The following is a 16,373-nucleotide window of genomic DNA, read 5'->3' as shown; positions in this document are numbered from 1 at the left end:
CAATACAGACAATCCTGTGGAAGAAATTTACTCAGAAAAAAAAATGAACGTACAAGCTAACACAACAGGCCGACCAGTTGCAACAAGAACAGTAAATACAGTCAAGAAAACACAACTACGACAGCAATGAAGAACACCGTAGACTTTCTGTGACGAACCATTTACCTCCCTTCATCAGGCACAAACTTTGTTTTGTGCAGATGGCTAAACAAACAACCCATAGAGTAGAACATGGGGGAAGACATTTTTGATAAAAAAAAACTATATTTAAACTTTTAAAATAAAAAAATAAAAGTTCATACTTTCGATCTATTGTAATTAGAGGTAAGAAACTAAGAATGAGCAACATAAATGTATCTACTCATAAACCTTGTGTGTTTTCTGAACATTTAATTTTTATCTTTAAGGGATGAATATTATTTGAATTAAAAAAAATAACATATTTCAAAAATTAATATCCTAATACATAAAATATATAGTAAGAATAAGCAAAATAATTAACAGCACATATTTTAACATTTAGCGACATTTAACCCCTGAAGGGTGTAAAAGGGTTTAGTAAGTTTCTTAAAAAATAAAATACGTACATACGTCCGAAAGTACAAGTTCTAAAGGTTAGAGACTACGAATGAACAACACGAATCTAGAGTTACTAACTTTATTTTTACAAATTTTAGAAATTCAACCTTTAATGGGTGAAAAAAGAGTAAATAATTATTTAATATTAATTATATATCAGAATGTAATCAAGCATAAGAAAATATTCTGGGTATCAATAATAAACAAACAAAAACTTCTTCAATTTTACAATTTTGCGTAGTTCAACCTTTAAGGAGTGCAATAAGGGTAAGTATGGGTTTAAAATTAAAAAATATATTCTTTCGTATCTATTGGAACTAGAGGTGAGAAACTAAGGATGAACAAACAACACGTACGTAGAGTAACATATTGCATTTTTTTCATGAATTGAAATTCTTCATTTAAAGGAGGGGGAGGGTGTCAGTTTTTTTAAAAACATACCACTGAAACTTACAAAGTAAAATATAAAATATTTAATCAAAATAATAAATACAATTTTTTTACCACTTTTCAAGATTCCTTTAATTTAAATGAATAATAAAGGTGTTAGATGCATTATCTTACATATTAGTTGATTATTAGATATCATGCTTAGTATTTATTTTTAAAAATTCTCAATCTTTCATCTCCTGATATTTTTTTCCTACGGGGCTGCCACGAGAAAAATTTTCATACTTCGGAAACTACTAGATCTCATTTAATAAGCTAAGAATGAATAAAATGAATATAGAAAATCGAATGATATATATATTTTTAAAATTTCGTAAATCGGCCGTAACGGAGGTGAAAAGATAGGTTTTGATTTATCATTAAAACCATATCCATATAGATAATCCAGCGGAAGTTAAAAATATGAGGTCGAATAACATTTATATTAAGTTTCATTGCATGTATTTTATATATTCTCGAGATTCTGGTGCAAATAGGATGAAAAAGAGGTGAGTAAGGTTTAACTGTAAAAGATCGTATCACCTAAGAAAACCAAGTGAAGCGTAAGAAATTGAGCATGAATAACTTAAATAATTAGTTACGTAAGTTGCTTTTAACGTTTCTCGCAATTCGATTCAAAGGTAGTGGAAAAGGGTAAGTTTTTAAAGCAATTTATCAAATCTCTAAGCAAATTAAGTGGGATTAAAAAAAATCCAGCAATAATAACCTACTTTAATGATTTAATTGCATGTTCTTACCACTTTTCGATAATCACTCACTGCGGGGGTGAAAGGATTATCACCATTTTATCTCTGAAGCTAATCAAGATGGTGGTAAAATAATCTATATGATTTATAAACCTACAAATTTTACCATTTTTTTTACTACTTGGTGAAATTCTACCCCGATAGGATAAACAGTATGTAAATATACATTAAAAATATATGATACTAATTCAAACAAACTTTATTTAAGATATTTACAATGATTATAAACATAATGTTACGAGGATACTAGAGAAAAGGTAGCGAGGCAGGCCAGTCAGTCCGGCGCAGCCAGTGACGTGGGGGGTGGGGTGGGGGGGAAGGCCCCGCCTCCCGGACAGGTAGCGGCCGTCCCCTTGCGATAATCCGATTAGAGGCGGTGCCCTTTCTCCCTTTCTCTCGAGTGTTCGGCACGTCCTCAGAGCTCAGTCTTCGTAACTAGTACGCCATTGTTCTCGGAGCTTCGAGCGTGCAGTCGGAGATCCCGATGACGCGACATTCCCAAGGGCTCCGAGATCATTCCAGATCGAAACTCGGGAGTTATTTAAGAGACGGGGTGCCAACCTGCGGAGAGTGGCGTGAGAGTGACAGAGACCGGTGGCGACACCGACGAATCTCGGACTGACGTGCGAGGGCAGTGAAGTGAAGAGAGCGAGTGACACCTTTGGCGAGCGATAGCGGGCGACGAGCGGGCTTCGTGTGCGAAGACTGGTGCATCGGAGACCGAAGAATCCTGGTGTTGTATGCGCGGCGGACGAGCGAGTAGTGCAAGGCAGTGTGTTGGGACAGAGATGCGCGGTAAGGGACGAGCAGTAGAGAGAGCTACTGCCGAGCCGAGCTCCAGTAGGAATAGTCAGTAGCGGACTTGTGAAGGCGTGATTAATTTGTGGACAGACAAATAAATTGTTAAAACTAAACGAAAATTGTAAATATTATATAGAAAAAAAAATTAAATCTCTATATAATTAATTGCAATATCCTTCTCGTAACTGTTTTCCCTTTCGCGAATACTTAAACTACCGTCTATTATTAATCGTTTTTCTTAATGTAACTTAAGTTGCTAGAGCATGTGGAAAATTTGAAAATATAGATTAATATTTATTATTAATGTAAGTTTATTTTAAATATTTTGGATTTTTACACCTGCGGTAGAAAAAAAAATGAGTTCAGCTTGGTTTCATTTCGTTAACGGATATGACCATATTTACAATATCTGTATTGCTAAATTTTCTCATGAGCAGTCCCGTGGGAAAAAAGACGAGGGGAGAAATGTTTGGGAATTTTGTTAAATAAATAGGCCTACTAAGCATGATTACTAATCAACTAATACGTAAGATATAAATCTAAAACCTATATTATTGATTTCAATTAAAGATGCTGTTATTTGGAAAATATTAAAATAGTGCAGGTATCTGTAATAATTGAAAATATTTAATTATAGGTATTGAGCATAGCTATAACCAAAATAAATGAAATTTTAAATGTGAACGAAGGCTTAATCTTACATAAAATGAAATATGAGCGTGTTAAAGATATTTTTAATTGGATTCCCTATAAAATTAGAAGGAGGTAATGTAAGTGTAATTTCATAAAGATAAAATATATCCTCGAATACAATGAAAAGGGTTTTAAAATTAGGCACTTAATCTATACTAAAAATTAAACCCACGCATTGCTACTTTGGATAATATCAAACATCAAATTTTTTTAAGAATTAAATCTTATATACACTTCACATTTTACTGTCTCTATTTGTTTACTAAAAATGTTCGTAATTATTCACACAAATTTCTTAGAGTGATACAATATCAGCAGTACCCTGTAATGGGTACGAACGAAGCAGTGGGTTTTTAACTAGTCTTTGATAAATCTGTAACAATTTGATTTTCCTAACATAATAGAAAACTGAGAATTTTTTTTTTTGCCCAAGACGAAATAGTCGGAAATAAGTTATTTTTGCGCGGTTTTCACTGTTCGTTCACACTCCTCGTGCTTCTCATTGGCGAATATTGTTCGTGACGTCAGATGCAGACTGTGCTGACTGACCCTGCTTGACCTCGGACGTCCGAGTTCGCCAGCTCCGGTCAGACGCATCCGCTCCATCCGCATCTGGCGTCACAGCGTCACGTGGGCCAATCGAATGCCGTACCCGCATCTGCGCCGTCAGCTCAGACGCGACTGCGCCAATGGGGTCAGGCCCTTCCAGCCTCCCTCGCGGTCACATCCGCGGACTGAGACCTAGTTTCTCGACGTAGTTCTGGGCCCGCCTGCTAGATGGCAGCTCTCGTGATATATTACTAACATAGCTATATCGATTGTTACCAGGCAAACAAACCAGTGAAAATTAATTCACTTTATTTTGGTAGCCACATATTTTGTGGTGTGGCATACCAGAAATTTGCAGCGCCTACTAAGCATACAGAATATGCTTTTTTTTTAAAAATTACAAAACAGCATTATGTGTTTCTCGCACAGTTTAAATCTCTGTTACCAAGAAATTAGTCGTCAAGTACTTAAATTAACATTATGAAGCTAACACTTTGGTTTTTGAACCGCACGTCCTATTTTTTTATTGCTAGTTGTTAGGGGAGGAGGTATTGTTAGGGGAGTGGGGTAGTAGTTAGGAGAGTGGGGTAGTAGTTAAGGGAGTGGGGTAGTATTTATGGTAGGGGGTTGTAGTTAGGGGAGTGGGGTAGTAGTTAGGGGAGGAGGTATTGTTAGGGGAGTGGGGTAGTAATTAGGGGAGGGGGTAGTAGTTATGGCAGGGGGTAGTAGTTAGGCGAGGGGGGTACTAGTTAGGGGAGCGGGGTAATAGTAATGGTAGGGGTTAGTAGTTAGGGTAGGGGGTAGTAGTTAGGGAAGTGGGGTAGTAGTTATGGCATGGGGGTAGTAGTTAGGCGAGGGGGTAGTAGTTAGGCGAGGGGGTAGTAGTTAGGGGAGTAGGGTAGTAGTTAGGGGAGTAGGGTAGTAGTTAGGGGAGTAGGGTAGTAGTTAGAGGAGTGAGTTAGTAGTTATGGTAGGGGGTAGTAGTTGGGCGAGGGGGGTAGTAGTTAGGGTAGGGGTGTAGTAGGTAGGGGAGGGGTGTAGTAGGTAGGGGAGGGGGTAGTAGTTAGGCGAGGGGGGTAGTAGTTAGGGGAGTGGGGTAATAGTATTGGTAGGGGGTTAGTAGTTAGGGGAGGGGGGTAGTATGTAGGGGAGGGGGGATAGTAGTTATGGGAGGGGTGTAGTAGGTAGGGGAGGGGTGTAATAGTTAGGAGAGGGGGGCCCGGGACCCACCCAACACAGATAGTGTTACATATAGCGCGCAACATTTGTTTCGTGGTTTCCACCGCAAGGGTCGCCCTCCTTGCACGCGTGACACAGCAGCTCGCCGCTGTGGAGGTCACGTGTCCACCGCACCTGGTAGATGGCAGGGGGAACCCACAGCACTTCGCCGTGCGGGTAGATGAGCACGTTGGACTTGTAGCGCACCTCGTAGTTCCCGTCGGCACTGCAACAGCCAGGACACGACCGATCACCCGGGAACAAAGAAACGTCAACACCGCGGATCAATGCTCCGACCGTGTGATATCTAGAGACCGGAAAAATTGGCGAATTCATTCCGTGATAGGCTGAAATACAAATAGTTATACCTCAATGCTGCCTCTGCTATTGGCTCACAACTCACCTGGATGACTCTGGGCCAATGAGAAACACTCGACCATAGCTTTATCGAATCACAGGCTGCTACGTTGGGACGTCTCACAAGACAGCAGCCAATGAGTGGGTGGCATTTGACCGAGTGTACGCAGAACTATGGAGTTCATCCTGGAGGTCATTGAACCCGCGAATTTTTCCGGTCCCTATATATATTTTTTTAAATAATGGATAGAAACTACAAATAATATTTTGTGTACATGGACATAAACTTGTGTGAATCCAATACGTCTCTATTGTTTTCTCTTTGATTCTTAGAATTTGTCCTTATAAGTTTGTAATTCGGGTTAAAGTATTCGTTAAGCACATCAGGGGTTATTCCCTTACTGTATCTCGTAGGATTTCATCGTCTATGCTCTACTCAAGGAATGTTTAAAACCACATTCTTTTTATTCTTTAGAAGAATTTTATGCCAGTAAATTTTCATAGATTATAAGATGATTATTTTATAATTTTTAACAAAATGTGTTTTACATATTAGTAATTTTGTGTTATTTTATAAATTTGTTATAAATCTGTTATTTATAATGTCAATTTGTAATTTGTTTTTATAATGTGAAACTTAATTATTTGTTGTATATAAATTGTAAAATAATTGTATAGACATGTCCAATGCGGTGATGTGCAAAACATATATACTGTATTTACTGGACAAAATGAAATGAAATGAAATGAAACATAGTTCGTGACTTGTTGAAAGGCATGCCACGTGTCGACGAAGAAGCTCTTGTGGTACGAGAATGCTTGGTCTATATACTTGTAATCGGCAATGTAGTAGTCATCAGATGCACCGAACACGATCTTCATTGTATGCAAATGATAGTGTCTTATTTATTCAGCCTGTTAGATATCTTGTATAGAATCCTTGTTATATAGCTAGGACAATAATTAGTAAGATCGTCGAAACAGATATGGAAATTATTTAAAAAAATTATATTTGTATTTTCGTCAGCAATCATTTAGGATATCGGTTTCTTATGTTAAGAATTAAATAACACGAAGTGAAGACTTTTTTTAAAATTTAAAAATTACTTATTTGCACTAACCAAGGATAGAACCACGAAAAAAGAATCGATAAAACAATCGAATTATTAATATGCGATATGTAATTATATATTCTACAAACTTTTGAGTCGTATTAAAATTCGACAATAAAAAAAAATCTATTTTTTTTTTCTTCTCCATTTCCACCTTAGTAAGCCTGAAAGGAATTAATTATTACGGGAACGGTAGTACCCGGAGAGAAAAAAAAAACCAAACGAATCATGGCAAAATATTCCGAAATGAAACGTTACCAGGAATGTATCTTAATATTTCTCAGCGTATGTCTCAGCCTTAACGAATACCAATTTTCAAAATAAAAAAAATTATAGTACCCGGCTAATATTAAGTAACCTGCGCTTTCAGCTGAGGTATCCCAAGCATCAGATTTACTTCCTTCGAAAACATCTTCGCGAGAGAGGGGGGGGGGGGGAGGGGAGAAGAGAAAATGAAGAGACAGATGTAAGGCGAGGGGTTGTGAGGAAAAATAAAAAAAAAAAAGTTACGGCGTGAAAGAGAGAAGTGGAGAGATGAATAATTTGACGGTGAGAAATGAGAAAAACCCAGTCTCTCTCTCTCTCCGCGCGAACACACGAATGTCCGCGCCCATGGAAAGCATGTTTCTCTTCTTGACGCCTCCGGAATTTTTTTTTTTTCGCGAGAAGGTTGGTGTTGTTTACCGAGGGCTTGTTCGCTTCCCTCCCCGGTTCATCTCGCGCCGCGCTCGCTGGGGTTCGGGTCGAACTTCGGTGGCTCGCTCGCGCAGGTACGAGTCATCGAGGTCTCTTTCCTCGCTGGAGGATAGTTTCCTGGCTGACAGCCCATTAACTCTCGAAAAAATTCGCGGACTTTTTCTTTCAAATATAATCTTACATGCCATCGGCAAAAAAATCTGTTTAACTTAATTATATGAAGAAAAATAATTCCTTGTATATTTTCAGAGATAGATAGATAGATAGAGAGACAGAGAGAGAGAGAGAGAGAGAGAGAGAGAGAGAGAGGTATGGAAACCGAGAAATGCCATGGTTTCAACAATTTAATAAAAAAAATCTTGGAAATTGGAATTCGTTAAGGCAGAGACATGCATTAAATTTTTTTCAAACACTTTAACATACACAGAAAATAATTTTTCTGTACCCTCCACAAAAAGTTTCATTTTGAAATCAGTTGCCAATAAAGATACTGTAACTTTTTACAACACATAGCTATGGTTAATTTTTTTACATTTATGAAATACGTTTTTTCCGAGATAGTTCGTGGCACATAATTTTATATATTTTAATTAATGTTTCATTCAAGCATATTATTTTTTTTTCAAACCATGAAAAAGATAATCGAATGATGGATTGTTAGTCTTTATATTGTTTTTATTATAAATATTAACGTACGCAGTTTTGCTGAAAAGCTATTCAGATAACTGTTTACGAATAACTTTTAACTATTGGAGGTACTGGGACAGAACAAAGCATAAATGTCCAGGATAAGAATCCGACCCCAGTGTTGCTGGGAACACTATTTTGTAGTGATACAGTTGTTTTCATGTAAATGTACAAATTTACAAGTTACAAATTTACCCTATGTAAAAAAAAATTACAGCGTAGTGTTCATTGAAAGTATTGTAACAGTCGTGGTGATTTCCAAAAAAAATGGATTCAATGCTGAACGCCTATGACGTCACACGGGGAACCACTTAGAGCGGACATTCGCTGTTAACTTTAGGCATTTCACTAAGTGATAAACTGTGCTATAATGAAGCACACCGCCTCGCCTCCCCTGGTGTCTGAAGATTTATCTACGGAAGTTTTACCAGTATTAAACTTTATAGTTTTTGACTAAAGCTTGAAATGTAAAAAAAATTCCAGAGTATTTTAAATGTTTATCTAAACAGACACCACTCGGATATCTTGAGCAATTTATAAATTCGCGTGTTTATTTTCTGGAGCTCTGCAAACCACATGTGTTCATGGATAGGCGGGAATCTTAAAACGGCTGTGAGAAAGATAGTCATTATAACTCGGCGCCTTGAAATACTCGACCTTATGCTTTCATGTTAAGCAATCAAATATAAGCTAAAAAGTTAATGAAACTGAGAGGTCAAAAGTCTTTGTTACATAAAACACTAGACAATTTCGATTCGTTTATTTAATAACAACTAGATTTCCAAATCACGAAAGAGTACGCAAATAACAAAAAAATATATAATTGAATACTAATAATATTAAAAATATATATAATGGTTATAACGGGTTCAATAAAATAAATTTTGCAAAATAATGCATATACACAATGTGTACATGCATTCAATATCAGTTTGTTTTTAAGACTATAAATGGAAACTGAAAATTAGGTTTTTGGTATCCTGAATCTGTGTATTATTCAGTTTACATATTTAATTACAATTATATTTCTCTGTCGTAGTTTATATCTGTAATTTTTTTCTTTAAAAAAAAGAATAAAAAAACACTGATAATTCAGGAAAAAAAAATATTTACAGCCATATAAATTTTTTACTATCGTGTCTTGTACAGCTCTTCCGATATACAGAAATGAATATACCAGAAGACGGCGGCAGTCCTATAAAACCTGCCTCGGTTAAAAGTATTACATGGGAAGCCTACAATTCACAGACACCCGATCAGTCCAGAAAACATCCAAACACCGTTCGCTCGTGTGACTTCACCGCTGAAAGAAAAATAAAACACACTTTGGGTAAATTTCATGCATTTTCATCGAACCAAATTTCGTCACTAACTTCTTGACTTGCGAAAACCTAACCTTCTTGTTAGAAAGGGAATGAGGGGGATACTGAAAACGAAATTCCGAGAGAAATTTTAACACACTAACAATTATTTTACGTATTATTTATGTAACGACATAACCTCAAAAACGTTTTATTTTCGTAACAATCATATATATGTGCAAAAACACACCCTCCCAATTTAAAAAATAAAGATACTTTTAATAAGAATTATTTTATGTTTGTAAAATACCTAACCTAACCCACAACTTACTTTTACAACAGAACATTTATAAAATTACATTCAAAAAAGCAAAAAATTGGTTTCCCGTACTACGTAGATGGGAGTAGCGTTGAAGTATTCACGTAACCAACTAAGCTCTGCTTTGCTACAAATACATTCAAAATTTGGCAGTGTGTTGTTGTTTGAACGAAACACAAATAAATGAAAATTTTAATGGAATTCTCAATCATGTAGCATGTAAACGCCCAAGTAAGCTATTACCCGCACCAAAATCAGGTCGGAAAGCGGGAATGTAAATTGATCATTCCTAAAAATCACCAAGTGACTGAAAGTGACGTGCTTACGAGCGGTGATGACTAGAAATACTTCTAGGAATGGAAGTGTTGTTGTGCAGTTTTTTTTGTAGTGAGTATTAACATTGTTTCATTTTGTAATAAATGTTACATGAAACAGCAAACATTAAAAGTGAATTTAGTACATCAGCCTTCCACAAAGGAAACTACAATGAAAATGCTTTATTTTTCGTAAGAATTTTTTTCAATATTTCTACGAACTTGAAATTGAATTATTATTATCTTTTAGTATGAGATCTGTGATACGATATCAGTACAAAAAGTAACAGGAAATGTGTAATTTCGCGAGTTGCGTTAGTCCGATTCGCGCAATTTTTTTCGTTAGTGTTGGTAAACATGTCTGAAAAAGTATAAGTGCAATGTTAGTCATATTTCCAGCAGTCGTGTGTTTTGGTAACTTCGGAGATTTGTTATTTTAATAATTCCTTTTGACAAAGAAAAATTATCAGTGAAGTTGCATCAAAGGTTGTTTGTTATAAGAATGGAATAAAGAGTAGGAATGTTTTAGATGTTGAATATTGGTTTTGCGACTGGAACGCTCGGCTTCAGACGAGGGCTCAGTAAGTCCGAGAAGCGAAGCGAGGTCAGGCGCCAGCAAGTGCTCAACAATTTTCGTATACTTAACACGCTCGGCATTGTTTTTAAGAATTCCAAGGTTAAATTTCGTGTCCGAAATTCGTATTATAAGCGAGTTTGCAACATTAATTCGCTCGTTATCTGAGGTTACACGTTTACATATCTCTGGCGAGTACTGGAAAACACGCATACAAAGTTTTGTGTTTGTTTAGTTGCGATATTTGGGATTTTTGTGAGATAAACGTGAAAGCTTGTCAGGCGCATGCATCTCGCGTGTTGTTTGTTTGGGTTTGACGGAGTGATGGCTCGCCACTCACTTGTTGAAGAGCACGATGTCGGGCTTCCAGACCTTGTCGGGCGGCAGTCGGAGCACCCCGATGCCGCCGTAGTCCGCCTCGTCCCACTGCAGCTGGTAGTCGTTCCACACCTGCGACCCAACACCCCTCACAGGCCGAGACCCACCACCAGTCCATGCGACCCAACAACCCTCACAGGCCGAGACCCACCATCAGTCCATGCGACCCAACACCCCTCACAGGCCGAGACCCACCACCAGTCCCTGCGACCCAACACCCCTCACAGGCCGAGACCCACCACCAGTCCATGCGACCCAACAACCCTCACAGGCCGAGACCCACCATCAGTCCATGCGACCCAACACCCCTCACAGGCCGAGACCCACCATCAGTCCATGCGACCCAACACCCCTCACAGGCCGAGACCCACCACCAGTCCATGCGACCCAACAACCCTCACAGGCCGAGACCCACCATCAGTCCATGCGACCCAACACCCCTCACAGGCCGAGACCCACCATCAGTCCATGCGACCCAACACCCCTCACAGGCCGAGACCCACCATCAGTCCATGCGACCCAACACCCCTCACAGGCCGAGACCCACCACCAGTCCATGCGACCCAACAACCCTCACAGGCCGAGACCCACCATCAGTCCATGCGGCCCAACACCCCTCACAGGCCGAGACCCACCACCAGTCCATGCGACCCAACACCCCTCACAGGCCGAGACCCACCACCAGTCCATGCGACCCAACAACCCTCACAGGCCGAGACCCACCATCAGTCCATGCGGCCCAACACCCCTCACAGGCCGGACCCACCACCAGTCCATGCGACCCAACACCCCTCACAGGCCGAGACCCACCACCAGTCCATGCGACCCAACAACCCTCACAGGCCGAGACCCACCATCAGTCCATGCGGCCCAACACCCCTCACAGGCCGAGACCCACCACCAGTCCATGCGACCCAACACCCCTCACAGGCCGAGACCCACCATCAGTCCATGCGACCCAACACCCCTCACAGGCCGAGACCCACCACCAGTCCATGCGACCCAACACCCCTCACAGGCCGAGACCCACCACCAGTCCATGCGACCCAACACCCCTCACAGGCCGAGACCCACCACCAGTCCATGCGACCCAACACCCCTCACAGGCCGAGACCCACCACCAGTCCATGCGACCCAACACCCCTCACAGGCCGAGACCCACCACCAGTCCATGCGACCCAACACCCCTCACAGGCCGAGACCCACCACCAGTCCATACGACCCAACACCCCTCACAGGCCGAGACCCACCACCAGTCCATGCGACCCAACACCCCTCACAGGCCGAGACCCACCACCAGTCCATGCGACCCAACACCCCTCACAGGCCGAGACCCACCACCAGTCCATGCGACCCAACACCCCTCACAGGCCGAGACCCACCACCAGTCCATACGACCCAACACCCCTCACAGGCCGAGACCCACCACCAGTCCATGCGACCCAACACCCCTCACAGGCCGAGACCCACCACCAGTCCATGCGACCCAACACCCCTCACAGGCCGAGACCCACCACCAGTCCATGCGACCCAACACCCCTCACAGGCCGAGACCCACCACCAGTCCATGCGACCCAACACCCCTCACAGGCCGAGACCCACCACCAGTCCATGCGACCCAACACCCCTCACAGGCCGAGACCCACCACCAGTCCATGCGACCCAACACCCCTCACAGGCCGAGACCCACCACCAGTCCATGCGGCCCAACACCCCTCACAGGCCGAGACCCACCACCAGTCCATGCGACCCAACACCCCTCACAGGCCGAGACCCACCACCAATCCATGCGACCCAACACCCCTCACAGTCCGAGACCCACCATCAGTCCATGCGACCCAACACCCCTCACAGGCCGAGACCCACCACCAGTCCATGCGACCCAACACCCCTCACAGGCCGAGACCCACCACCAGTCCATGCGGCCCAACACCCCTCACAGGCCGAGACCCACCACCAGTCCATGCGACCCAACAACCCTCACAGGCCGAGACCCACCACCAGTCCATGCGACCCAACACCCCTCACAGGCCGAGACCCACCACCAGTCCATGCGACCCAACAACCCTCACAGGCCGAGACCCACCACCAGTCCATGCGGCCCAACACCCCTCACAGGCCGAGACCCACCACCAGTCCATGCGACCCAACAACCCTCACAGGCCGAGACCCACCATCAGTCCATGCGACCCAACAACCCTCACAGGCCGAGACCCACCACCAGTCCATGCGACCCAACACCCCTCACAGGCCGAGACCCACCACCAGTCCATGCGACCCAACAACCCTCACAGGCCGAGACCCACCACCAGTCCATGCGGCCCAACACCCCTCACAGGCCGAGACCCACCACCAGTCCATGCGACCCAACAACCCTCACAGGCCGAGACCCACCACCAGTCCATGCGACCCAACACCCCTCACAGGCCGAGACCCACCACCAGTCCATGCGGCCCAACACCCCTCACAGGCCGAGACCCACCACCAGTCCATGCGACCCAACAACCCTCACAGGCCGAGACCCACCACCAGTCCATGCGACCCAACACCCCTCACAGGCCGAGACCCACCACCAGTCCATGCGACCCTACAACCCTCACAGGCCGAGACCCACCATCAGTCCATGCGGCCCAACACCCCTCACAGGCCGAGACCCACCACCAGTCCATGCGACCCAACAACCCTCACAGGCCGAGACCCACCATCAGTCCATGCGACCCAACAACCCTCACAGGCCGAGACCCACCACCAGTCCATGCGACCCAACACCCCTCACAGGCCGAGACCCACCACCAGTCCATGCGACCCAACAACCCTCACAGGCCGAGACCCACCACCAGTCCATGCGGCCCAACACCCCTCACAGGCCGAGACCCACCACCAGTCCATGCGACCCAACAACCCTCACAGGCCGAGACCCACCACCAGTCCATGGAACCCAACACCCCTCACAGGCCGAGACCCACCACCAGTCCATGCGGCCCAACACCCCTCACAGGCCGAGACCCACCACCAGTCCATGCGACCCAACAACCCTCACAGGCCGAGACCCACCACCAGTCCATGCGACCCAACACCCCTCACAGGCCGAGACCCACCACCAGTCCATGCGACCCAACACCCCTCACAGGCCGAGACCCACCACCAGTCCATGCGACCCAACACCCCTCACAGGCCGAGACCCACCACCAGTCCATGCGACCCAACACCCCTCACAGTCCGAGACCCACCATCAGTCCATGCGACCCAACACCCCTCACAGGCCGAGACCCACCACCAGTCCATGCGGCCCAACACCCCTCACAGGCCGAGACCCACCACCAGTCCATGCGACCCAACAACCCTCACAGGCCGAGACCCACCACCAGTCCATGCGACCCAACACCCCTCACAGGCCGAGACCCACCATCAGTCCATGCGACCCAACACCCCTTACAGTCCGTGACCCACCACCAGTCCATGCGACCCAACACCCCTCACAGGCCGAGACCCACGACCAGTCCATGCGACCCAACACCCCTCACAGGCCGAGACCCACCATCAGTCCATGCGACCCAACACCCCTCACAGTCCGTGACCCACCACCAGTCCATGCGACCCAACACCCCTCACAGGCCGAGACCCACCACCAGTCCATGCGACCCAACACCCCTCACAGGCCGAGACCCACCACCAGTCCATGCGACCCAACAACCCTCACAGGCCGAGACCCACCATCAGTCCATGCGACCCAACACCCCTCACAGGCCGAGACCCACCACCAGTCCATGCGACCCAACACCCCTCACAGGCCGAGACCCACCACCAGTCCATGCGACCCAACACCCCTCACAGGCCGAGACCCACCACCAGTCCATGCGACCCAACACCCCTCACAGGCCGAGACCCACCATCAGTCCATGCGACCCAACACCCCTCACAGGCCGAGACCCACCACCAGTCCATGCGACCCAACACCCCTCACAGGCCGAGACCCACCACCAGTCCATGCGACCCAACACCCCTCACAGGCCGAGACCCACCACCAGTCCATGCGACCCAACACCCCTCACAGGCCGAGACCCACCACCAGTCCATGCGACCCAACACCCCTCACAGGCCGAGACCCACCACCAGTCCATGCGACCCAACACCCCTCACAGGCCGAGACCCACCATCAGTCCATGCGACCCAACACCCCTCACAGGCCGAGACCCACCACCAGTCCATGCGACCCAACACCCCTCACAGGCCGAGACCCACCACCAGTCCATGCGACCCAACACCCCTCACAGGCCGAGACCCACCATCAGTCCATGCGACCCAACACCCCTCACAGGCCGAGACCCACCACCAGTCCATGCGACCCAACAACCCTCACAGGCCGAGACCCACCACCAGTCCATGCGACCCAACACCCCTCACAGGCCGAGACCCACCATCAGTCCATGCGACCCAACACCCCTCACAGGCCGAGACCCACCACCAGTCCATGCGGCCCAACACCCCTTACAGGCCGAGACCCACCACCAGTCCATGCGACCCAACACCCTTTACAGGCCGAGACCCACCACCAGTCCATGCGACCCAACACCCCTCACAGGCCGAGACCCACCACCAGTCCATGCGACCCAACACCCCTCACAGGCCGAGACCCACCATCAGTCCATGCGACCCAACACCCCTCACAGTCCGTGACCCACCACCAGTCCATGCGACCCAACACCCCTCACAGGCCGAGACCCACCACCAGTCCATGCGACCCAACACCCCTCACAGGCCGAGACCCACCACCAGTCCATGCGACCCAACACCCCTCACAGGCCGAGACCCACCACCAGTCCATGCGACCCAACACCCCTCACAGGCCGAGACCCGCCACCAGTCCATGCGACCCAACACCCCTCACAGGCCGAGACCCACCACCAGTCCATGCGACCCAACACCCCTCACAGGCCGAGACCCACCACCAGTCCATGCGACCCAACACCCCTCACAGGCCGAGACCCACCACCAGTCCATGCGACCCAACACCCCTCACAGGCCGAGACCCACCATCAGTCCATGCGACCCAACACCCCTCACAGGCCGAGACCCACCACCAGTCCATGCGACCCAACACCCCTTACAGGCCGAGACCCACCACCAGTCCATGCGACCCAACACCCTTTACAGGCCGAGACCCACCACCAGTCCATGCGACCCAACACCCCTCACAGGCCGAGACCCACCACCAGTCCATGCGACCCAACACCCCTCACAGGCCGAGACCCACCACCAGTCCATGCGACCCAACACCCCTCACAGGCCGAGACCCACCACCAGTCCCTGCGACCCAACACCCCTCACAGGCCGAGACCCACCATCAGTCCATGCGACCCAACACCCTTTACAGGCCGAGACCCACCACCAGTCCATGCGACCCAACACCCCTCACAGGCCGAGACCCACCACCAGTCCATGCGACCCAACACCCCTCACAGGCCGAGACCCACCATCAGTCCATGCGACCCAACACCCCTCACAGGCCGAGACCCGCCACCAGTCCATGCGACCCAACACCCCTCACAGGCTGAGACCCACCACCAGTCCATGCGACCCAACACCCCTCACAGGCCGA

At 46.3% G+C, this 16,373-nt stretch overlaps 1 protein-coding gene across 1 annotated transcript in view; it reads right to left on the bottom strand.

The window, feature by feature from the left end:
• Window positions 1–16,373, bottom strand: part of LOC134540494 (acetylcholine receptor subunit beta-like 1) — a 75,429-nt gene that overhangs the window by 14,529 nt on the left and 44,527 nt on the right. The window contains exons 4-5 of the mRNA XM_063383305.1: window positions 10,737–10,846; window positions 5,172–5,262 (exon numbers count right to left, since the gene is read on the bottom strand). Coding sequence (XP_063239375.1) covers window positions 5,172–5,262; window positions 10,737–10,846 — 201 coding nt within the window. The remainder of the gene's footprint in view (window positions 1–5,171; window positions 5,263–10,736; window positions 10,847–16,373) is intronic.

Source organism: Bacillus rossius, chromosome 16 (genome assembly GCF_032445375.1).
Source record: "Bacillus rossius redtenbacheri isolate Brsri chromosome 16, Brsri_v3, whole genome shotgun sequence".
In the NCBI taxonomy this organism is placed as follows: Eukaryota; Metazoa; Arthropoda; class Insecta; order Phasmatodea; family Bacillidae; genus Bacillus; species Bacillus rossius.
This window is presented reverse-complemented; position numbering and strand designations above follow the sequence as displayed.